We start from the raw sequence: 24,265 nt of genomic DNA, 5'->3' as shown, positions 1-24,265 counted from the left end.
ATCCAGTATATCATTCTGAATGCGCCATGTATTAACAGCACTCCAGGTGTGACCTAACCAGGGATTTGTATAACTGAAGCATAGCTCCTTGTTTTTCAATCCTCTTGGGATATAGACCAGCATTCCTCTAACTTGATCTTTTCTGCACCTGTTCACGATCTATACATTTGGTCACCCAGGTCTTTTTGGACATCCATTTTAGCTAATTTTTCACCATTTAGAAAGTACTCCTTTCTATCTCTTCTGCGTTCAAAGTGAATAACCTGACATTTTCCTACATTAAAATCTATTTACCACAGTTTTGTCCTTTCACTTAAATTATTAATTTATCTTTATGATCTGACACTCCCATTACATTAAAGTCTGTTTTTGTGTCATCACCAAACTAGGGCATTTGGCTTTTTTTTTTCACCATCAAAATTTGGTGATAAATTGAGGCCTCAACACAGATCCATACAGGACAATACTTGCCACATCCTATCAATTAAAGTATCTGCCCATTATCCGTACTCTATCTCCTACCAGTTTCCAAACCAGGTTAATAATTTGCTTTCAATTCCATTAGCTTCAACCTCTTGTGAGGGACTTTATCAAATGCTTCCTGAAAATCTATTTAGGTTCCATCCATAGACTGTCCATTGCTTTAGTCACTTCTGTGAAAAAATTCAATCAGATCCATTAGCATGACCTACACTTTGCAAGTTCATGCTGATGTTCTCTGGGTGAAAAGTTTAAAGGTTCAGTCACTGGCTTTTAAAGCAGACCAAGGCAGGCCAGTAGCATGGTTCAATTCCCATACCAGCCTCCCCTAACAGGCACCGGAATGTGGCGACTAGGGGCTTTTCACAGTAACTTCATTGAAGCCTACTTGTGACAAGTGATTTTCTTCCTTTTTTTCTTCTTCTTCTTCCTTTCCTAATTGATACACTAATAATTCCCTGACAACATAGGCTAATTGGTCTATAATACCCTTGTTCCCCTTCTCAAGATCAAAAGGAGCAGGAGTAGGCCATTTGACCCATCAAGCCTGCTCCACCATTCAGTAACATCATGGCCGATCTGATTGTGGCTTTGGGGACAGGCTGTCTAACCTCCTACCCTTTTCAATGAAAATCTGTCTAACTTGGCCTTGATTATATTTCATGACCTCCGCTGCTCTCCATGGAAGAGAATTCCAAAGACCAACCTGAGAAGAAATTCCCCACATCCTCATCTTAAATGACAGACCCCTTATTTTTAAACTAGTTCTAGATTTCCCTCGTGTGAGAAAACATCCTGCCAGCATCTACCCTCAAAGGTCTTGATCACACCTTTTTCTTTTAAACTCCAATAAAAGAGTCTGAGGTTTGCAATTTATTATATTGTACTATTTGATGGTTCCCGTTGCAGGCCAATTGCCCAACAAAAGTTTGAACTTCCCAGACTCTTGCCATGCAACCCTTATCGGGGGGAGCCGGGAGGGTACACTTCATTGGGGTTCCACCCCAGTTACAATGTCCTGGAACTTGGGTTACAGGCCATTATGCCCCATCTGCAAAGTTTTTTTGCTTAATCTATCTATAACCCTTGCAGACTATGTCTTCCTTACAACTTGCTTTCCTACCTACCCAAATCTTCTGCAAATTTGGTTGCAATACAGTCATCTAAGTCATTAAAGTAGATTGAAAATAGTTGAGATTCCAGTTTGCCAAAGTGAAAATTACCCACTTATTCTGACTGTTTCCTGTTATCAAATTCTTCATCCAGACTAATATTTATATTTTTTAAATTTTAAATTTAGAGTACCCAATAATTTTTTCCAATTAAGGGGCAATTTAGAGTGGCCAATCTACCTATCCTGCACACCTTTGGGTTGTGGGGGTGAAACCCACGCAAACACGGGGAGAATGTGCAAACTCCACACAGACAGTGACCCAGGGCCGGGATTCGAACCCGGGTCCTCAGCGCCGTAGGCAGCAATGCTAACCACTGCATCCAGACTAATATCACCCCCAACACCATGAGCTCTTGTCTTCTGCAGTAACCTTTTTCATAGCACCTTATAGAATGCCCTCTGGAAATTCAATACATTCCTTCCCCCCATATCCACTCCACTTGTAACATCCTCAAATCTAATAAATTTGTCAAACATGATTTCCTTCCACAAAAGGGATTATGTCTGATTGTATTATGATTCTCCAGGTGTCCTGCCAATTCTTCAGTGTATTCCAGCATTTTCCCAATGATGTGTTGGATAAACTGGCCCAATTTCCTGCTTTCTGACTTCCTTCATTCTTGAACAGTAGTGTTATATTTGCAGTTTTCCAATCTGCTGGAACCTTCCCAAAATCTACGGAATTTTGAAAGATTACTACTAACGTAACCACTATCTTTGAAAGATTACTACTAACGTGACCACTATCTTTGCAGCCCAAGACTCTTGGATGCAGGCCATCAAGTGTAGCCCCATTAATTTTCAAGCACACTTTCTCTCAAGCCGATTGTTTCAAGTTCCTCTGTCCTTTTTGCTTCCTGCTTTCCTCCTATTCTTGGGATGGTTTTTGTGTCGTATCGTGTGAGGACCAATGCAAAATACTCGTTCAAAGTCTTGCCATGTTCTCTTCATGTGGAGATGCTGGCGTTGGACTGGGGTGAGCATAGTAAGAAGTCTTACAACACCAGATTAAAGTCCAACAGATTTGTTTCAAATCACTAGCTTTCGGAGCACTACTTCCTCGGGTGAATCCACCTGAGGAAGGAGTAGTGCTGCGAAAGCTAGTGATTTGGAACAAACCAGTTGGACTTTAACCTGGTGTTGTAAGACTTCTCTGGTGTTGAAGAGAACATAGTAAAAAGTCTTACATTTATTGTCCGAGGATTGCTAATCATATGCCATCTTGATAGCTGTGAGGATTGAATCAGCACTGTTGGTGTTATTCTATGCCACACTCAAACCATCTGAACCATGTCATTGGTTAGACCCCTTTATTTGTTTCTCTTGTTTCTTAAAGAAATGGCTCATGAATCACGAGAACTTGATGAGATTATAGTTAGGGTGTCGGCAATGTTCCACTTTCTTTTATACAAACCATTTTGTTGAGGTATTTTTGGGCATTGTAAACAGTTACAGATAACAGAAATATGCAAACATCAACGTAAAACCAATACTTCAATCAAACCATAATGCACATACCTGCTCCTCTCCCATAGACACTAAATGTTCCACTTACTTTAAAATCCTGGGATGAATATCATCTGTTCCTGGAAATTTCAATCAGTCTTGATAATGCTTGACATTCTGATAGTCAGACAAAACAATTCGGATTCAGTGAGGGCACTGAACAGAACAGATAAATATTAATTACTTGGCATTCTTGAACGATAATGAATAAATGGAAACCATCCCTACTTTAAAATAGAATGCAGACAGTGCTGATGGAAATTTAAGTATGATCACAGTATTAGGATGTGCTGGTCATTAAGTTACTAAAATCAAAGGTTTTTAAAAAAATGTTGAAACCAGTTCCAATTTTATGTACTAAAACAAAAGCAAAATACTGTGTATGTTGGAAATCTGAAATACTCGGCATCTATGGAGAGAGAAAAGGCCTTTTCTCTCTCTCTGAACAGATTCATGCTTGCCTACTGAGTATTTCAAACATTTTTTTGTTTTGGATTTTTATGTATATATGACTAGCTTGCCAGGAGAAATATGGTAAAACTTTCCATGTCACTACGGTTGTACAAGTCCCAGAATAATTGACTCGTCCAACAGGAAGAGAAGAAATATGGAGAAGTCCACAAATAATTATTTCACAGTATTTAACATTAACAGATTTTATTATATAGAAAATAGAAACAGGAGAAAATAGAAACAGGCGGAGGCCATTTGGCCCTTTTTTGAGCCTACTCCACCATTCATTATGATCATGGCTCATCACAAGTTCAATACCCTAAACCTACCTTCCCCATGATATCCCTTCAGCCCCAGCAGCCTGGGGAAAGTGGGCAGGACAATCAAAGACCCCTCCCACCCGGCTTACTCACTCTTCCAACTTCTTCCATCGAGCAGGAGATACAAAAGTATGAGAACACGCACAAACAGATTCAAAAACCGCTTCTTCCCTGCTGTTACCAGATTCCTAAATGACCCTCTTATGGACTGACCTGATTATTGCTACACCCCTGATTGCTTCATCCGATGCTGGTGTCTATGTATTTACATTGTGTACCTTGTGTTGCCCTATTATGTTTTTTCTTTTCATGAACTAAATGATCTGTTTGAGCTGCTCGCAGAAAAATACTTTTCACTGTACCTCGGTACATTTCACAATAAACAAATCCAATCCTCTTGAGTCTTGGTCGTCTCAGGGCCTTTGGCTGCGAAGGTGGCTCTCGCACACTGCTTCCTACTGTCCTCTGGTCTGCCGTTGAGTCTTCTCCATTGCCTCTGTTTTGTGTTTTCGCTGGGAAGGGCACTGGATGCCTCCATTTTATCCCTCTCTTCGTGCCCTCCAGAAGCTTTTCTGGCCCTCAGCCAATGAGGTCACTAAGCGGGGATTGCAACGTCCAAAGAAGTTGCCGATTACAACTCTGTAGGACACCAGGAACTCCTCCCAGATGTCCATCCTCAGGTGCATGGTCTGCACGTAACCTTATCCTATATAAGGTAATTAGGTGCCAGAAAGTCTGACTTTATCTGAGCAATCCACAACAGTTGATACATTTGAATGGGGCTGATCTGATTCTCTTCCAATGTCTTGTTGCAGAACAAGCCCAGACTTGCCTGGCTATCTGTCTCTGTCTAGTGTTCTGAGTTTTGGTGTTTTTAAAAAATCTTTCCAATTAAGTGGCAATTTAGTGTGGCCAATCCACTTACCTTGCACATCTTGGATTGTGGGAGTGAGACCCACGCAGACACTGGGAGATGTGCAAACTCCACAGTGACCCGGGGTCGGGATCAAACCCCTGTCCTCGGTGCCGTGAGGCAGCAGTGCTAACTGTCTGTGGCTCTGACTGTGGCTTTAATTTAAAGTGTCCAATTCTCTACTGGGTCTAAGATTCAGGTTGTTGGTCATTTTACCACATGAAGAAGGGAGAGAAATCATGCTGAGGAAACTATTGCAGTTTTTCCCTCTTGTCTGTAGCAGGGAAAATCCTGACATGCATTTGCCTACTTCCTGTGACTGAGGAAATCCTCCCAGAGAGGCAGTGTGGGTTTAGTTGTTCCAGAGGAATCTCTAACATGCTCTTTGATTCAAGAAAAAACCTAACAAAAATGTCGAGACCATCACCAGGGACTCTCATTGCATTGATCAACCTGATAAGTAAATCGTGAGTCCCTGCATTGTGCACCAAAGATCTGGATGCCCAAAAAACTTAATCTCAATCCTGGAATTTCTTCATGATGATGTGGCTTCTACTGTCTTGAGTGGGAGATCTGAAACAGGCACCTTTAAAAATCTGGACCAGGTCAAGCAAGGCTGTGTAATAGCCCCCATGCTATTTCATCAAAGATCAACTGGCGTCAGTATTAAATACCATTTAGATCAGTGTATTTTAAAAACATTTGTGCCAACTGACTGGCCTTCAGGACCTATGCCATGTTCATTTACCCAGATTGTGCATGGAATTGCAGTTTGATCCAGCATAATTTGTGGAAAGTCAATAACCGGCCAAAAGGCTTGGGGCTGTTTAGCACAGGGCTAAATCGCTGGCTTTGAAAGCAGACCCAGGCAGGCCAGCAGCGCGGTTCAATTCCCGTAACCGCCTCCCCGAACAGGCACCGGAATGTGGCGACTAGGGGCTTTTCACAGTAACTTTATTTGAAGCCTACTTGTGACAAGCGATTTTCTTTTCATTTCATTTCATTTTCATCAGGCGTTTGAAGCAAATCAGCTAGATGTTGGTTCTGCACCATACACTCCTCCAGCAACTCACACCCGAGTCTTCTAGCTTTGTTTTTAAAAGGCTTGATTTCACCAGTTTGAAAGTTTCTTTAAGGGCAGCACTGGCGCAGTGGTTAGCACTACTGCCTCAAGGCGCCGAGGACCCGGTTTCGATCCTGGCCCCGGGTCACTGTCCGGGTGGAGTTTGCACATTCTCCCTGCGTCTGTGTGGGTCTCACCCCCCAAAACCCACAGGTAGAACAGAACATAGAACAGTAGAGCACATGTGCAGGATAGGTGGATTGGCCATGTTAAATTGCCCCTTAATTGGATAAGCGTTTTTTTTTGTTCCACTTTTGACATTTTTTTGTGTAGATGCCAGAATTTTCTTTCAGTTTTCCCAAGTAATGACATTTAACATGGAAACTTTGCTGTTTCCATACATAAAATTTACGATTTAATCTTTTAATATTTTATTTGTGTCCTGCTCAGTCTCTCGAATTTCCAGACAACAAATCAAGAAGCTGTTCAGTTTTCCTGAGTAAATGCAGTTCAAATGCTTTCCATGTCTATTGTTGTAATTGCTGAATTGTAGGTAGACGCCTATTGAATGCCAAAGGTAATCATTGATTTGCTCCTTCCATGAAAATATAACGTGTTGTGAGAGTTGGTAAATAGTCTTTCTACCTCTCATCATTTTTTTATGGAATTACTGCAACACTTGATATGAACCGACATTTGGGAGCTGCTATCAAATTCTCAACTTAAATTTTCAATGGGCATATATGGACATTTACTCCACTGTTTAAAATAAAGTATCCATATCCATTTAAGATGACCAACAGCTGCTTTCTCCTTTTTGAGAGGGAGTTGGCTAGTGGTGATTTAACCTGAGCATCACCACACCTCACGCGAGGAGCAAGGTTGAGAAGGCTTTGCCTTCATGAATAACTTCCGCTGGTACGTGAATTTAACCTGTGCTGTTGGCCTCACTCTGGATCATGAAGCAGCTGTCCAGCCAACTGAGCTTAAATCAACACCCTCCCGCTCCAATATTTACCCAAGAGAATTCTGGAGTTAATTGATAGCTATTTATTTATTTTGCTGCCACTATTATCCTCAAAATTTCCTCCGTTTTGGAAGCCCGTTCTACATGTGCAGCAATAACTTTCTGCAAAACAGAGACATCATTAAAACTATAGAATGATTATATGTACAAGCTTGCACTGCTGCCTCACTGCACCGAGGACTCAGGTTCGATCCCAGCTTTGGGTCACTGTGGAGTTCACACATTCTCCCTGTGTCTGCGTGGGTCTCACTCCCACAACCCAAAAATGTGCGCGGTAGGTTGATTGGCCATGCTAAACTGCCCCTTAATTGGATTAAAAAATGAATCGGGTACTTTTAAATTTATAATTAAAAAAAATTCTACCCTCCACCTCCATCCAATTACATGTGACCCTTAACTCAATGGCCTTTCTAACACTCACCCGCAGGTTGAAACCCATACTTTGAAAGACCTTGGTCTAGATGGAAAACTCTTTAACCTCAGTCACCTTCATGCCAAAACTAAACTGATCAGAATGGTCAGCCAAATATTCAACCTCCCATATATGTTGAAGGAGAGACGCTGGGGTACGTTCAGCACTTCCCATCTCTCTCAAAAAGCCACCATTGATGAGGCAATCCAACACCGGATCTTATGTTTCAGCTCAGCCTTTAACATATAAAGATCTTAAGTCAAATAAAGTCCTATTGTATAGAGCAATTGTTGTTACACCCCTGTACTGCAGTAGACCTGGTCCATCTGCAATATCTCTGCTAGTGTCCTTGAAGCCAGCTCTATGAGCGTTCAAGCAAAACCCCAGCAAAATCAATTTGTCCGGATAGCTGAAAAACACCTCCTCTGCCAGGTCCTGTTTTCTCAACTCTCAAATGACTAACATTCCAGGAGAGGACAAAGAATAAAAGGGAAACATATTCTGAAGCTCTCCTTGAAGCTTGGCATCATTGATGTTAATGACTGGGAGGAGGTTTCTACCAATCGTTCAAAATGGTGACAACTTGCCCATTCAGCTGCATCACGCTTTCACTCACAATGAATTAATGATGGGGCAGAGAAGGAAAGGAAACAAATCCTGCACTCTGCATTGCACTACCTTGTAGGATGTCCTACCCCATCTGCCCAAAGATCTGTGTGTTTGGAACCTGCCTGTTCAGTCACATGAAGACCCATGATGGAAACTCATGACCCTGAGCAGATGTCATCCTCGAATCGAGGCACTGCCGCCGCAGACAATTACTTGTGGAAAAGCTTTTTCATTTCCACATATTGATATTGCCGCTGAAGGATTTTATTTTGTATATATTTTTACTGATAACTTTTCATTATCGATAGAATAAAATAAAACTGATGCTTCAAGTTAGAATGTAAAATGAACATGATCATCAATCAAGAAGACACCCAATTTTAATCCCCAACATTAAACTAAAACCCCTTTAACAACTGATTGTGACTAACTCTTTGAAAAAGGAAATGAATGGCCACGCTAAATTGCCCCTTAGTGGGAAAAAGAAGAATTGGGTACTCTAAATTTATATTTAAAATGTTTTTCTTCTTAAGAGTGACTTTTCAGAAATTTGATCAATCCCAGCCTCTTGAATAATTAATAAGATACTAACATCCTTGTGGGCAACTTGGATAACAAAGATGGTGCTTGTGGCCTGGAAATTATTTTTCACATGCTTCCAGCAAGTTGAGAGTATGTAGTGCGCCCATATACATGAACATCATAATGCATTTACAGGAAAGATTGATAAACATATGAGGGAGAATGGAATAGAAGGTAAATGCTGACAGAATTAAAGGACGAGGCTTGTGGGAAATACTAGAAAGAATCAGTTGAGCTGAATGGCCTGTTTCTGTACTATAAATTCCATATGGAATCAATTCATCTACATTTTAGCATAAACAGATGAACATGGGGTGGGACTTTTCCTCCTCCATCGTGTGTTCCCAGCAGCACAGGGCGGCCTGCCAGTGGTCAGCAGTGGGATCTTCTGGCAAAATTCAGCTCCAACTCCACTTCAGGTTTGCTGATGATATGATATAATGGGTCGGTTCTCAAACAACGTTGAGTCAGAGTACAGGGGTTGGGGGGAAGATACAGAACTTAGTGGCATGGTGCAATGCCAACATCTCTCAATGTCAGCAAAACTAAGGAGCTGGTCATTGACTTCAGGAAGTGAAGTGTCGGACAGGCCCCTTTCAGCATCAATGGTGTCGTGGTGGAGCTGGTTGACAGCTTCAAATTCCTAGGTGGAAACATCAACAACCTGTCCTGGTCCATCCTATCACCAAGAAAGCACAACAGTGCCTATACTTGCTCAGGAAATTTGGCATGTCCACAGGACTCTTACCAATTTTTACAGATGCACCATGGAAAGAATCCTATCTGGTTGCATCACAGCCTGGTTTGGCAACTGCTCAGCCCAAGACCATAAGAAACTACAGAGACATGAACACAACCCAGTCCATCATGCGAACCCTCCTCCCCATCCTCTGTCTACACCTCTCGCTGCCTTGGGAAACGGGCAGCATAATCAAAGACACCTCCCACCCGGGTTACTCTCTCTTTCAACCTCTTCCATCGGGCAGAAGATACAGAAGTTTGAGAACACGCACCAACAGATTCTGGAGGCAGAGTTCATTGAATGCATTAAGAGATTGTTTCCTGGAACAGTGTGTTGGGAACCAACCAGGGAGAAAGCTACTCTCGATTTGGTATTTTGTAATGAGGAGGGATTAATTAATGACCTCAGTTAAGAATCCACTAGGGAGTAGCGACCATAGTATGGTAGAATTTAAGAATTCAGTTTGGGGATGAGAAAGTGGAGCCCCACACTAGTGTTCTGGAATTAAACAAAGGAAATTGCATAAGCTTGAGGTCAGATTTGGCCCATATAGTCTGGGCAGGATGGCTAAAAGGTAGGACACTGGTGTTCAGTGGCAGTTGTTCAAGGAGCTGCTCAATTCCTCACAACTAACATATATCCCAGTGAGGAAGAAAGATGCGAAGAGGGGTAAAAAAACATCCATGGCTAAACAAGGAGGTCAAGGATATTATAAAGGCAAAAACTAAGTTATATCATATTGCTAAGGCCAGTGGCAGACTGGAAGATTGGGAAACTTTCAAACATAAACAAAGGGACACTAAAAAAGTAATTTAAAAAGCTGAGGTAAATTACGAAAAAATAAAACTAGCACAGAATATCAAAAAGGAAAGCAAACGCTTCTACAGATACAAAAACAGGGAAGAGAGTTGCAAAATTGAATGTTGGAACCTTGGAAGATGAAACTGCTGAGTTAATAGTGGGGAACACAGAAATGGCAGAGATGCTAAATCAATACTTTGCCTCAGTTTTCACGGTGGAGGACACTAGTACCACTCCTGTAGGAATGGGCAATTCAGAGGTAATAGAAAGGGTGGAACTTGGAACAATCAGCATCAATAGGGAAACGGTACTCAGCAAACTCTCGGGATTGAGGGAAGACAAGTCCCCAGGGCCTGATGGCCTATATCCTAGGGTGTTAAAGGAAGTGGCAGCAGAAATAATGGATCCATTGGTTATGATATTCCAAAATTCCATTGACGTGGGAAAGGTTCCAGTGGTTTGCAAAAATGCTAACGTAGGCCCAGTGGTTAGCACTGCTGCTTACGGTGCTGAGGACTCGAGTTCTATCTTGGCCCTGGGTCACTGCCTGTGTGGAGTCTGGACGTTCTCCTCGTGTCTGCGTTGATTTCACCCCACAACCCAAAGATGTGTAGGTTAGATGGATTGCCCACACTAAATTCATTGGGAAAAAAAATTGGGTATTCAAAATTTATTTTAAAAAAGAATTTGTTATTAAGGGCGTAATATCAGGACATTAGGAAAGCCAAAGCACTATCCATCAGAGTCAGCATGGTTTTATGAAGGACAAATCATGTTTGACTAATCCTGTAGATGTAATATATCTGGACTTCCAGAAGGCATTTAGTAAGGTGCCACACAGAAGGTTAATTCACAAGGTGAGATCACATGGGATAAGGGATCATTTATTATCTTGGATAGAAGACTGGCTGACAGACAGGAGACAGAGAGTCGGGATAAATGAGTAATTTTCTGGATGGCAAGATGTAACTAGTGGGGTGCCACAGGGTTCGGTCCTTGGGCCCCAGCTAGTTACAATCTATATTAGCAACTTGGACACGGGGATAGAAGGATTAATAGCCAAATTTGCAGATGACTTAAAAATAGGTGGGTCAGTAAGTTGCAATAAGGAAATAATAACCTTACAAGTGAATATAGATAGGTTAGGAGAGTGGGCCACAATGTGGCAGATGTAGCAGTTTAACGTGGATAAGTGTAAGGTCATGCATTTTGGTCGAAAAAATGGAAAGACAACTTATCTAAATGGGGAGTGACTTTGGGTGCTCCAATGCAGAGGGATCTGGGTGTCCTCGTCCATGAGTCACAGAAAACGAGTATGCAGGTGCAGCAGATAATAAAGCAAATGGAATGTTGACATTTATAGCAAAAGGAATTGAGTACAAAGGTAAGGAAGTGTTGTTGCAACTATGCAAGGCATTGGTAAGACCCACCTGGAGTATTGTGCACCGTTTTGGTCCCCTTATTTGAGGAAATATGTAGTAGCATTGGAGGCAGTTCAGAGGAGGTTCACTGGATTGATTCCAGAGATGAACAGACATCGCGCAACAATTGCAGGCAGGAATGTTCCCTTCCAGTCGAGGAATACTTCATCAGTCAAGGGCATTCAGCCTCTGATCTTCGGGTAACCGTTCTCCAAGGCAGCCTTCAGGACGTGCGACAACGCAGAATCGCCGAGCAGAAACTAGCCCAGTTCCGCACACAGAGTACGGCCTCAATCGGGACCTTGGATATATGTCGCATGACATTCATCCCCCACCTGGGCTTTCGAAGTCCTACCAACTGTCCTGGCTTGAGACAATTCACACCTCTTTAACCTGGGATTACCCCTCTCTCTGGATCTGTAAAGACTTAATTACTTGCAAATGCTCGCATTCAAACTATCATCTTGCATCTTTGATTTTATATATATATTTCTGGAACATACCTCTTCATTCACCTGAGGAAGGAGCAGTGCTCTGAAAGCTAGTGTTTGAAACAAACCTGTTGGACTTTAACCTGGTGTTGTAAGACTTCTTACTATGTATTTATCATATGTCCTATGTTTTTCATGAATGGAGTGATGTGACTGGACTGTCTGCAGAACAATACTTTTCACTGTACCTCGGATCACATGACAATAAATCTAAAACCACATTAAGAACACACCAAAAGTCTGTGAGGCGGCCAGAATTCTGGAGTAGCATCTCCCAGGAGTCTCCAGTGCCGAGTAAAACAAACATTTTGTTGCTATTGCCCTTCACGGTGACCTACATTTGCGAGGTTTGATTTTCCGTTTTCACAAAGATGCAGACAATACAAAGGAACTGGCTGTCTGCACCTGAATGCACATTACTCTCAACTCCTTTGAACCTGATTCAATTGAGATCGTGAGAATCAAGCAGGCTTTTGCATTAAAGATAAGTGAATATGGTCGTGAAGGTTGGCTGGTGTGGGTCCCGAAGGTCGACCAGTTGGCAAAAGTGGGTTCTGGGAATAAAGTTTGAAAAACACTGCCCTATTGTGTGGGTCCATACTTAACTTTATGTCACAGCAGTGACAGAAGACAGGCTCAGCCGGCTTTGATTTCTCATAAGAAAAGGGAAACATTATTAGCTTTTTGCTTGAACCTATATTCTCAACGTAGTCATTAAGGCCTACATGTTCATGTAGCTTTGACAAAGGGTCTTCTGGACTCAAAACCTTAGCTCTTTTCTCTCCCTACAGATGCTGCCAGACCTGCTGAGACTATCCAGCATTTTCTCTGGTTTCAGATTCCAGCATCCGCAGTAATTTGCTTTTATACACGCACATCATGTTTGTTCAGTCATTTATTCTGCTTTGGGTGCAAGGCAGATTTTAAAAACAGTTTGTACAATATAAAAGCAAATTACTGCAGATGCTGGAATCTGAAACAAAAACAAAATACTGGAAAATCAGCAGGTCAGACACCATCTGTGGAGAGAAGGGAGCTAACATTTCGACTGGATGACTTGTCAAAGCTTTTTGTACAAGATACTGTAATTCCCAGAATCTCTTGATATTTGACTTTTTGAATGCTCTTGACCTGCCTCCTGACCTCCATATAAACTGCGCCGGGGTCGTAGGTTTGATTCCCAGCTTGGGTCGCTGTCTGTGGGGAGTCTGCACATTCTCCAGTATCTACATGGGTTTTGTCTGGGTGCTCCGGTTTCCTCCCACAAATCCTGAAAGACTTGCTGTTGGGTAATTTGGAAATCCCTCCGTGTACCTAAACAGGTGCCAGAATGTGGTGACTAGGGGCTTTTCACAGTAACTTACAGTGTTAATGTAATCCTACTTGTGACAATAAAGATTGTTATTAAATCAGCTCATCTACAATGCTCTGTCTATTTTCCATGGCCTGATAAAGTCCTGTACACCCAAGACCCCTGCCATAGGATCCAGGCGGCCTTGCCCCTCTGTGACTGCCTCCAGAACCACAAATCCCTGCACTGCCGCCTCCCCAGGGCCTCCTCCGACACCAGGAGGGAGGAGGGGTTAACGCAAATAAGCCGTCGTTTTTGAGTCGGGGGTTCCTGTTTCTACAGCGGCAGCGGCTAAAAACATTGGGAAACATTTAAAACAACGTCCTTCACGGAGCAGCGCAATGTAATAAAGTGAATTGAACAAATTTGCCAAAGCGCCTTCCGCACAATAAAACCTCTCTCCAATCACAGACATGGGGGGGAGGTGCGGCTTGGAATGAGAGACAAAGTCCATCTCAGAAATATAGTGCTGCAAACTTCATTCGGCCTTTGCATTTCCTTATAGCTTGCATAGCGCTTGCTGGAAAGGTTTGGAAATAAAACATAACGGTAGCTCTGGCTGCAGAGGCTTTGTTTGCTGTAACTCTCTCTTCCCCCCCCCCCTGCATTACCGCAAAGCCCACTGAGTAGGCCCTCCGCTCTCATGGAGATCCTCCGCACTCGTCTGATTTCAGCCTCCTGGCTCCGCGCCGCCTCCACCGGCGCTTTCCAACTCAAGGAGCCGCTCAACTACCGGCACGGAGGCCGGGTGCAGCCGCACAGTGGGGACGGGGACAGCATGAGAGAGAAGGTGCACGAACCTGCCTCAGGTAAAGCGTCTAGGGTGGGGTATGTTTTACTCTCCTGACTGTAGTCCCACCGCCCTGTTAACCGTTGATGCACCCGAGCTGCAAAATAATCCGAAATGAATGCAGGTATTTTTGTTTTGCAAAAAGAGTTCGAAATGTTGGCCTGAGCACATAGACAAACCGAAACTTGACAATTGGACTTTGCCTGACATTGAAGTTGACGTTGTGAGTGTGACTGCAGCCAGTGCAAGTATCTTGCAGCCCCTTAATGCCTGGAACCACTTTGGCATTTGGCCAAACTCATTAGTTCAATTCCAGTCTTGGGTGACTGTCATGTGGAGTTTGCACTTTCTCTCCGCGTGCCTGCATGGGTTTCCTCCTCAGGGGCCTTTCCTCCCACTGTCTGAATACGTCCAGGTTAGGTGGGGTTACAGGGGATAGGATGGGAGTTGCGCCTAGGTAGGGTGCTCTTTCAGAGGGTTAGTGCGGACTTGATGGGCTGAATGGCCTCCTTTTGTACTGTAGCAATTCTATTTTAGGTCATGAGGTGCTTGGACCACTTGGTTGAGTTAACTTCACCTGCATTAATCTACATTATAATTCCAGGTAAACTGGCATGTGTTTTGGATTTTGGGCTAAAAGCATCAGTGGCACTAGATCATAGACCTTTACAGCACAGAAAAATGTTCTTCGACCCATTGAGTCCATGCTGACCATCATGCACCTATTTATTCAAATGCCCCTTTCCAGCACTTGGTCTTTTATGCTATGATATTTCAAGTGCTCATCTAAATGCACCTTTAAATGTGGGCATTCTTGCCTCTACCGCCCTTTCAGGCAGAGCTCCAGATTCCAGCCACCCTCTGAGTGAAAAGGCTTTTCCTCATAACCCCTTTAAATCTCCTGCCCCTTACCTTAAATCTGTGCCCCCTGGTTATTAACTTCTCTACTAATGGGAAATGTTTCTTCCTATCCACCATATCTATGCCCCCCCACTAATTTTGTGCACCTCCTCTTCCTTCCCAGCCTTCTCTGCTCTAAGGAAAACAACCCCAGCCGATCCAGCCGATTCATACCGTCATGCCACGGTAGAAATACAGTTGGTACAAAGTCAATTTTCTTTAACTTTCAAAAGGAATTAGTGCTCAGCTATATCACCTTTTGTGTTTCTGATAATAACAATCAGGTTACCTGTTAGTAACATGCTTCCGAAATATTATTTTCATCATTAAGACAGCTTATTTCCGACTCCATAACTTTGCTTTACTTTGGTCCTGCATCAGGTCATCTGCTGAAACCTTCAGTCGTGCTTTTGTTATCTCTAGATTTGATTACTCCAAGGAAATGATTGCACTGGGGAGGGTCCAGAGGAGATTCACCAGTATATTGCCTGGGCTGGATCATTTCAGCTGGATAGGCTGGGGTTATTTTCCTTGGAGCAGAGAAGGCTGAGGGGGGAACCTGATTGATGCCTATAAAATTACATGGGCACAGACAGGGTGGATAGGAAGAACTATTTCCATTAGCGAGGGGTCAATAACCAGGGGGCATAGATTAAAGGCAACGAGCAGGAGGTTTGGAGAGGATGTGAGGAAAGAATTTTTCACCCAGAGGGTGGTTGTAATCTGGAACTCGTTTCCTGAGAGGGTGGTAGAGACGAGGGGAACCCTAACTAACATTTGAGAAGTATTTAGACGGGCACTAAGGCTTTGGACCAAGTGCTGGAAAATGGGATTAGAGTAATAGGTGCTTGATGGCCAGTTTGGATACAATGTGCTGAAGGGTCTCTCTGTGCTGTAAATCTATGATTCTACATGCTCCTCGTGGTCTTCCACTTTCTACCCTCCGTAAACTTCAGCTCATCCAAAACTCTGCTTGTGTCAACAAGTCCCCAATCATCACATTATGACCCCATTGACTTGCATTGGCTCCCCCTCAAGCAACATCTTGATTTTAAAATTCTCACCCTTGTTTTCAAATTCCTCCATGGTCTCACCCCTCCCTACCTCTGTAATCTCATCCTGCACCACAATCCTTCAAGATATCTGTTCTCACTTAATTCTGGTCTCTTGTGCAACACTGGTTTTAATTGCCCCTTCAGTTGCCTCGGCTAGGGTTCGGCAACCTTAATAATGAGACGTGCCATTTTTAAAATGCAATATCTTAAGGGCTGCAAAGGTGTTATTTAAATATGAAATAATGCTGAAAAACCAGATGGAAACATTTATTTAAGTAAGGGCTTTTACAAAAAGGTAGTTACTTGAATACTTTCCATAAGTGCATTGTTGATAAAAGTTTAAAAAATGAAACAAACTGTTGAATAACCATGAAAATGGGTTTTGACGATTAAAGTCAGGAGCCACACAATTCCGTAATGAGGTTGTCGACCCTAAGCCCTAAACTGTGGAATTCCTTCCCTCTGCCTCTTCTCCCCTTTATTTCCTTTAAGATAGGAAGAAGTCTTACAACACCAGGTTAAAGTCCAACAGCTTTGTTTCAAATCACTAGCTTTTGGAGCGCAGCTCCTTCCTCCGCACTGCTCCTCAGGAAGGAGCAGTGCTCCCGAAAGCTAGCGATTTGAAACAAACCTGTTGGACTTTAACCTGGTGTTGTAAGACTCCTTACTGTGCTCACCCCAGTCCAATGCCTGCATCTCCACATCATCCTTTTAAGATAGTCCTTAAAACCTACCACGCTGAGTAAGATTTTGGCCATCTGATCTAGTATCTCCTTATTTGGCTCATACTCTGTTTTGTAATGCTCCTGTGACATGTTTTTTGTATTACAAATATAAGTTGTTGCAGCGTGCTCTGTGCTTTAAGCATTCTTTTTAAGTCTGTGTGTTTGAAGCTTGTGGATTAAGCTGCCCGTAGGTCAGGATGGTGACACCATTTAACCAGATGCTTCTGACTTGTTCTGATAACGGGTATTTACTTCTAACAGTATCTGACACATAATGGTGACATTAAGTCTGGCTTTGATATGGAGTTTCTGAGCAGATCTGGTTCTTGTAAGCGTTGGTGCAGAAAGCTGTTGCAGCTGCACTCAATGTTGTGAAAATTCTGTTACTGAACCGCCAAAGCCTGAGACAACCACCATCACGTTGGGGGTGAAGTGACAGACACATAAACATGTTTCAGAATGTGATAGCAAAACACCTGTGAGGATAGTCTTGCACCTGGAGCTAACTGACTTAAGTCCAACCACAGAGGTATGCTTTCATGTGCTATAAAAGTACGCTGCATTGTAACAAAGCGGCCTCCCACCTGGGGCCAGCGAATGTAAGTCAGGGCAGTTTGCGACTTGAGAACGTAGAAAAATGAGATGCCTTGTACATGAGATCAAGCGACTGTCCCCCAAGTGCCAGGTAGTGCCAGATCAAAAAACCCAAGGTCAGTTATGGGGGAGAGAAATGTCTGGAAAGATACACTCTTGTTCCAGAGGATCAAACCTTGCCCAGGAGATCCCATTGTCTTATATTAATTCATACCTACCTTTTGTGCAAAGTAAACTGCTCCAGGAACAGGTCCGCTCCCTCTTGAAGGTACACCGTGCATCTTTCTCATCCAAGGGCATAGCTCCCAAGTTACGAACCAGTCACCGGAGAGGAGAACCAGGTGCTCGCCAAACATGTGTTCCATCTCGTTAAAACCATTGAGGGGATGCCATCTGACCCTATGCAGCCCTGTCTACATTAAGATTTTAATTATAACTAGACTGATAACTATTTATATTAAGTGACAATTTGAATAAAGACTGACGCAAAGTGATCTGTTCATATCTCTGCCACCCCCTGAGAATCCATTGGATCTCTCCCTGGGATCTTACAATTTAACGTATTCAGCCTTTAATGTAACCTCCAAACTTTTACGTCGCTTAAAATGATGTTGTCATTCTACTATCCTCTTCCCCAGTGACCTTGTAGCTGCTTAAATAGAAGCTATTGTTTAATTTTCGATGATGTACATCTTTGTTAAATTGGCTGGGTGCTTGCTGAGAAAGCAGGCAGTTGAAGTGTTGCTTTCATTGTAGACTACATGTCACTGGAGTGAGAGCCAACAGGAGAAGATTGTTAGTCAGGACGGAAATTAAAGTAAAAGAATACAAACTTTGTTCACCACATGGAATATAGGTGAAGCTCACTCTCAGTTTGGGTTTCATGAGGGGAAAATCAGCTGAAGATGTGTTGTAGCTTGTAGTTAGTGGAAAAATATATAGTGGTTCTCGCAGAGCCTTGTGTTGGAAAGCTGTCAGAAGGCAGTTGGCTACCTGCCGGCAACAAAATCAAGGTGTTGAGGCAACCATACTGGTGAGATCTGTAAAGAAAAGGTGGAGCGTCACGTTGCCAAAAAAGCTAACAGCAGGATCCCATAAAAGACTTTGCTTTGGAGAATATCTGGACCACTGAGAAGAATTAAAGTGAATTCCAGAGCTCTATGGCATAGCTTTTTGGTTGGCCCCTACAGAAGAGAATATACCATCAAGATTGTAGTACTGTATAAGGGAATTCTTTGAGGGGATGGTGGAAATAGAAAGTAGAATTGAGTTCACAACAGTAGTAATTATATACTATAGTGTTGTTAATAGTACTTTGTTTAACTTTTCTTATATATGATGTTTTTTGTTGTGCAAAAATATGAAATCTCATGGTGTAGTTCTGATGGTTAATTGCTGGGTGTTGAAGTTTCTCTTTAAACGCTATTGCTCCCCAACAGGGTATAACAAATAGCTGAGACTAGGGTGGAGACACCAATATCAGAGGTGGAAACCAATCATCATGTCAGTGGACAATGGGATTGGAAGCTCAGTGCAGATAAGTTGACGAGGTTGCAACCATACTGGTTCAATTTGAGATAGTGGTTACTGAGAAAGTGGTCAGTGAGAAGGAAGAAATTGATATGCGACAGGAGTTGCAGGCAATAGTTTTAAACATTTCCAGTGTATAACTGGAGGAAAGTGTGGCTTATTCAGCAGTGTGTGTCAGGCAAGCATCCTGATAACATGCAGAGTGGAAGGGTCAAATGAGATGACAGCGAAGTTGAATTGGATGACATAAGGCATTGATATCATTTGTACCTTGTGATTCTGACTATTTCAGTGCTGTCCCAGGGGCAGTAGCCTGATTGGGCAAGCTCAAAGGATAGATGAGCATGAGTTTGGGAGACAACAGTTGAAGGATGTTGGAGATGCAGTGATACAGAGGGATGGGGTTGAGTTTATTGAGCTGAGGGACGAGCGTTGATTACAGTGGAACCGAAAGGGAGGGAGCCAGCATCCGAAGAGAGAACGGTTTACAATATTAGCTAACATGTCAGCCAGTGAAGTTCCCAAATGTAGTTTCACTTCATTTTATTTCATTCACACTGCAAATAGATCATTTTAAATGTAAAATTGCTAATTTATGGCAGTTAGACTGGCACAAAATGAATAAAGTGAAAATCAATGACCCTGCCTCCACCAATCTCTGGGAAGAGAATTCCACAGATTAGTAACCTTCTGAGGAAAAATAAATTCTCCTTTGTTGCTGTCCTAAATGGAGATGCCATATTTGTAAACTGTGTACACTCATTCTGGTCTCTCCCATAAGGGGAAACATCCTTTCAGCATCCAACCTGTCGAGCCTGCTCAGGATTTGTTTCAATAAGATCACCTCCCATTCTTCTAAGCTCCAGTAGATGTAGGCCCAACCTGTCTAACCTTTTCTCCTACAGCAATGCCCCTCACCCCAGGAATCCGCCCATTCTTAAAATAAAGAAACCAAAATGACATGCAGTAGGGATGTTAAATATGGTCTCACTAATACCCTGTACAACTGTAGCAAAACATCCCTAATGTGTACCATTTTGATCTCCTTATTTAACAGAGGACATAATTTCATTGGAACCAGTTCAGCGAAGGTTCACTCAACTGATTCCTAGGATGATGGGCGTTATCACAGGAGGAAAGGTTAGACAGGTTAGCCTGCACCCTGTTAGAGCTTGGAAGAATGAGAGGTGATCTTACAGAAACACACAAAATCCTGAGGGGGATGTTTCCTTTTATACCTAATACCACTTTTATATCTTTTGTTTTTTGTTTCAAATTCCAGCATCCACAGTATTTTGCTTATTTATCCCTACTTTTATATTTGATTCCCCCTGCAATAAACATCAACATTCCACTTGCCTTCTTAATCACTTACTTTACAACATACACATTTTTGTGATTCATGCACCAGGACACCCTCTGTACCTCGAGCCCTGTAATCTTTCCACTTAGCTAATATGCTGCTCTTCTTTTCTTCTTGCCAAAGTGGCCAAGTTCACATTTTCCCACGTTATACTCCCATCTGCCAAATTTCTGCCCACTCACTTAACATAGCCATTTCCTTTGCAAATTGCCTGGCTGGATTCTCCGCCCCGCCGTGCTACATTTCTGCCTTGCCCTGCTGGCAGTTCTGTTACGCCGGCCGGTCAATGGATTTCCCATTGTGGGGCAACCCCACGCCGTCGGGAATCCCCTGGGGCACCGACAAAACGGAGCATCCCGCAGGTGGAGAATCCCGCCCCCATGTCGTCTTCACAATGTATTTACATTTCACAACCTGAAAATTACCCATTTATGCCTCTAACAATAAAGATTGTTAGCTAACCAATCCCCTATCCTTGCTAATATGTTACCCCTATGCCATGAGCTTGTATTTTGCATTTTAGCTTTGCAGCATCTTGCCAAATGGCTTCTGGATGTCTGAAGTGCACCACAACCATAGGTGCTCCCTTATCCACATTGTTAGTTACTTAAAGAACTCTAATAAATTAGTCAAATGTGATTTCCCCTTCACAACACCATGTTGATTTTGCCTGATTGCATTCAGATTTTCTGGCCTGCTATAACTTTGTTAAAACTAGATTCCAGCATTTTCCCTCTGATAGATGTTAGGCTAACTGACCTGTAGTTTCTTGCTTTCTGTCTCCCTCCTTCCTTGAGTAGAGGAGTAACACTTGCTATTTTTCAATCTGATGAGACCTTCCAGAATCGAGGGATTTTTGGAAAATTAAAGCCAATACATCTGCTATCTCAGTAGCTACTTAGACGCTCGGATGAAGTTCATCACGACCTGGGACTTGAGAGCGTGAGCACCTCTTGCTGGTACATCCATCAGCAGACATATTGCACAAGTAACAGATTGAGTAAGTGACAGTGAGTGGAGCATGCTGGGAAGGAGAAGAACAGTGAGACTAGCTGCCTGTAGGAATTCTAACTGTTTCACAGAAAGACTGTTGGGGAAGAACGTGCAGGCCCCGTGTATTTGTAAATGTGAGGGATGGCAGAGAAGTTTTGTATTGTGCGTGTTTTTATGTGGAGCAGCATAAGTAACCAGTTCTTACGTTCCAACAGTGACTGCATTTCAAACAAATACATCATTGGCTGTAAAGTGCTTTGGAACGTCCCAAAGTTGTGCAAGGTGCTGCATCAATAGAAGTTTTTTTTCTTTCAGGTTGCCAGTTTACATTCTTGTGTCTCAAATTTATCCCCTTCCTCTTGTGAAAGGACTGCCTGATGTCAAGATAGAGGTACTACAAATTGGACACAACCAGTCACAGGAAAGCCTAAGGCCAAAAGAATCTAGAATAGTTGGTGGCTGGTGAACAAAGAACCATTTTACTGAAGAGGTGCACACTGGAATTAGTAATGATTTAGCACCTTAAGCTCCTGGCTAGATTAATAGTAAGAAGTCTTACAACACCAGGTTAAAGTCCAACAGGTTTGTTTCAAATACGAGCTTTCGGAGCGCAGCTCCTTCCTCAGGTGAATGGAGAGGTATGTCCCAGAAACATATATATAGACAAAGTCAGAGATGCCAGACAATGCTTGGAATGCGAGCATTTTCGGGTAATCAAATCATTACAGATCCAAAGATAGAGGGTAATCACAGGTTAAAGAGGTGTGAATTGTCTCAAACCAGGACAGTTGGTAGGATTTTGCAAGTCCAGGCCAGATGGTGGGGGGTGGATGTAATGCGACATGAATCCAAGATCCCGGTTGAGGCCTAAGGCGGTCTTCAGGGCACGCGACAACGCAGAATTGCCGAGCAAAAACTTATAACTAAGTTCCGCACACATGAGTGTGGCCTCAACTGAGATCTTGGATTCATGTTGCATTACATTCACCCCCCCACCATCTGGCCTGGATGTCCGTGTGAAGCATAAACACTGGCACTGACCAGTTTGTCCGCCCTTGCTTCTCCCCTTCCATACCAGTGGGCTGGCCAGTACTATTAATGTTGGTGACCGGAAAATACAATAATGCATGACCTTCCTGTAAGAGAGGTACCGTTCTTCCAGGGATTACTTGCTTTCAACCAAACTGCCAAGTTATGAGTTTTCCACAGGAATTACACTTTTTTTTATGATTTGAAAGAGGACTGGCTTATGATTCACCAAAATGATTCAAATAACTAGGAGTATGATAACACCGAGTGCTACAGAGAAACAGAGTTAACATTTCAGATCAATGATCTTTCATCAAAACTCTGTTTGAATATAAAGTCATCAACCTGAGCTATTAACTCTTGTTTCCAACTCTGTGACAACAATGACTGAAGTAGCTCATTGGCTGTAAAGCACGTTGGAATAATCTGAGATTGTGATAAATTCAAATCTGCCTTTCGTTCTACAGATGCTGCCTGACTTGCTCAGTATTTCTTTTAGCAGTCTCTTTTTATTTCAGATCTCCAGAATCTGCAGAATTTTGGTTCTATTGCCGGATTGATTTAGTCTTGAGGGCAGCATAGTAATGTAAATGTTGCCACTGTTTGAGGACCATACGCTGCTCTCTCCTTTTGAGAGCTGACTGGTGGTGATTTAACCTGAGGATCACCACACCTCTGGTGAGGGGCAATGTTGAGAAGGCGGGGCCTTCATGAATAACCTCGGCCAGTACGAGAATTGAACCCGCGCTGTTAGTGTCACTCCGCTTCACAAACCAGCCACCCAGCCAACTGAGCTAATTCGATCAGCTAACGGCGCGGGCCAGGGATCAAATATGAGAATTTCCTAGACTTCAGTTGCACACTAAATATATTTTGGTGGATCAAATATTAAACATTGAACTATTTTGCTGTGTTCATTTGACAGTTCTCTTCCTGGTCTTCAGGGCTTGACCTTTTCCTTATTCTTTTTCTTAGGTCGTGTGATATGTGACTTCCTTTGTTCAGGTCAACAGGAGATAGATCTTGCTGTGCAGAGCTCGAAAGAAGCATATAAATCCTGGAGTCGACTATCTGGGTCGGAAAGAGGCCGCATCTTACTTGAGGCTGCACGACTTATAAGGGTACAAGGGATATATTTAGATTTATTTTCAGCCTGCCAAAAGAGCTACAACTTCCATTTGCACATCTCTATTAATTTAGTAAAATGTCACCTGAGTTTTATCAGACTAGGTTTGACACCTGGCCTACATAATTAGATATTAGGACAGGTGACTAAAAGCTTGGTCAGAGAGCTAGGTTTTAAAGAGTGTCTTCAAGGTGGAGGGCGCGGTAGATATGTAACGGTTAAAGGTGGGGAATTTCAGAGTTTATGGCCTGGATAGCTAATGCCATTGCCATCAACGGAGGGGTGAGCGAACTTGGGCATGCACAAGAGTCCAAAATTGAAGGAAACGCGGAGTTATCAGAAGGTTATAGGACTGGAGGAGTTGGGATGGGGAAAGGTGAGGCCACGGAGGGATTTGAATAGCAGGCTAAAATGAGTATTTTAAATTTGATACATTGCTGGACCAAGAGCCAATATAGGTTAGTAAACCTGAAGGCGATGGGTGAAAGTAGTATGCTTTAGAATACAGGCAGTAGGTTTTTGGATTAGCTGAGGTTTACAAAGGGAGGAAGATGGGAGGTCAGTCAGCCAGGAGAGCATTGGTGTAGTCGAGTCTGAAATTAGAAAAAGTATGATAAGGGAAGATAATTTCACTGATAAGACTGCAAATAGATAACTTATAAAGATTGTAAAGATACTTTCTGAATCATTTTGGATGGCCTCCCTCACCTGCCACACCTCATCCGCTAACAGTCCTACATCTAATCTCCAGTTCGGGTGCTGGCCCCCCTCCTTGCTCACCCGTAAATCCACCCAGTATGGGGCATGGTCCAACA

The 24,265-nt window shown here is 42.8% G+C and overlaps 1 protein-coding gene and 1 long non-coding RNA gene across 2 annotated transcripts in view; one reads left to right on the top strand and one right to left on the bottom strand.

Annotated features, from left to right (window-relative positions):
• Positions 1-14,136, bottom strand: part of LOC119964869 — a 48,414-nt gene extending 34,278 nt beyond the window's left edge. The window contains exons 1-2 of the long non-coding RNA XR_005460385.1: positions 13,957-14,136; positions 3,210-3,277 (exon numbers count right to left, since the gene is read on the bottom strand). This is a non-coding gene — a long non-coding RNA (uncharacterized LOC119964869). The remainder of the gene's footprint in view (positions 1-3,209; positions 3,278-13,956) is intronic.
• Positions 13,593-24,265, top strand: part of LOC119964866 (4-trimethylaminobutyraldehyde dehydrogenase-like) — a 51,001-nt gene continuing 40,328 nt past the window's right edge. The window contains exons 1-2 of the mRNA XM_038794934.1: positions 13,593-14,154; positions 23,300-23,445. Coding sequence (XP_038650862.1) covers positions 13,989-14,154; positions 23,300-23,445 — 312 coding nt within the window. The 5' untranslated portion in view covers positions 13,593-13,988. The remainder of the gene's footprint in view (positions 14,155-23,299; positions 23,446-24,265) is intronic.

The sequence above is a fragment of the Scyliorhinus canicula genome, chromosome 4, assembly GCF_902713615.1.
Source record: "Scyliorhinus canicula chromosome 4, sScyCan1.1, whole genome shotgun sequence".
Classification (NCBI taxonomy): Eukaryota; Metazoa; Chordata; class Chondrichthyes; order Carcharhiniformes; family Scyliorhinidae; genus Scyliorhinus; species Scyliorhinus canicula.
This window is presented reverse-complemented; position numbering and strand designations above follow the sequence as displayed.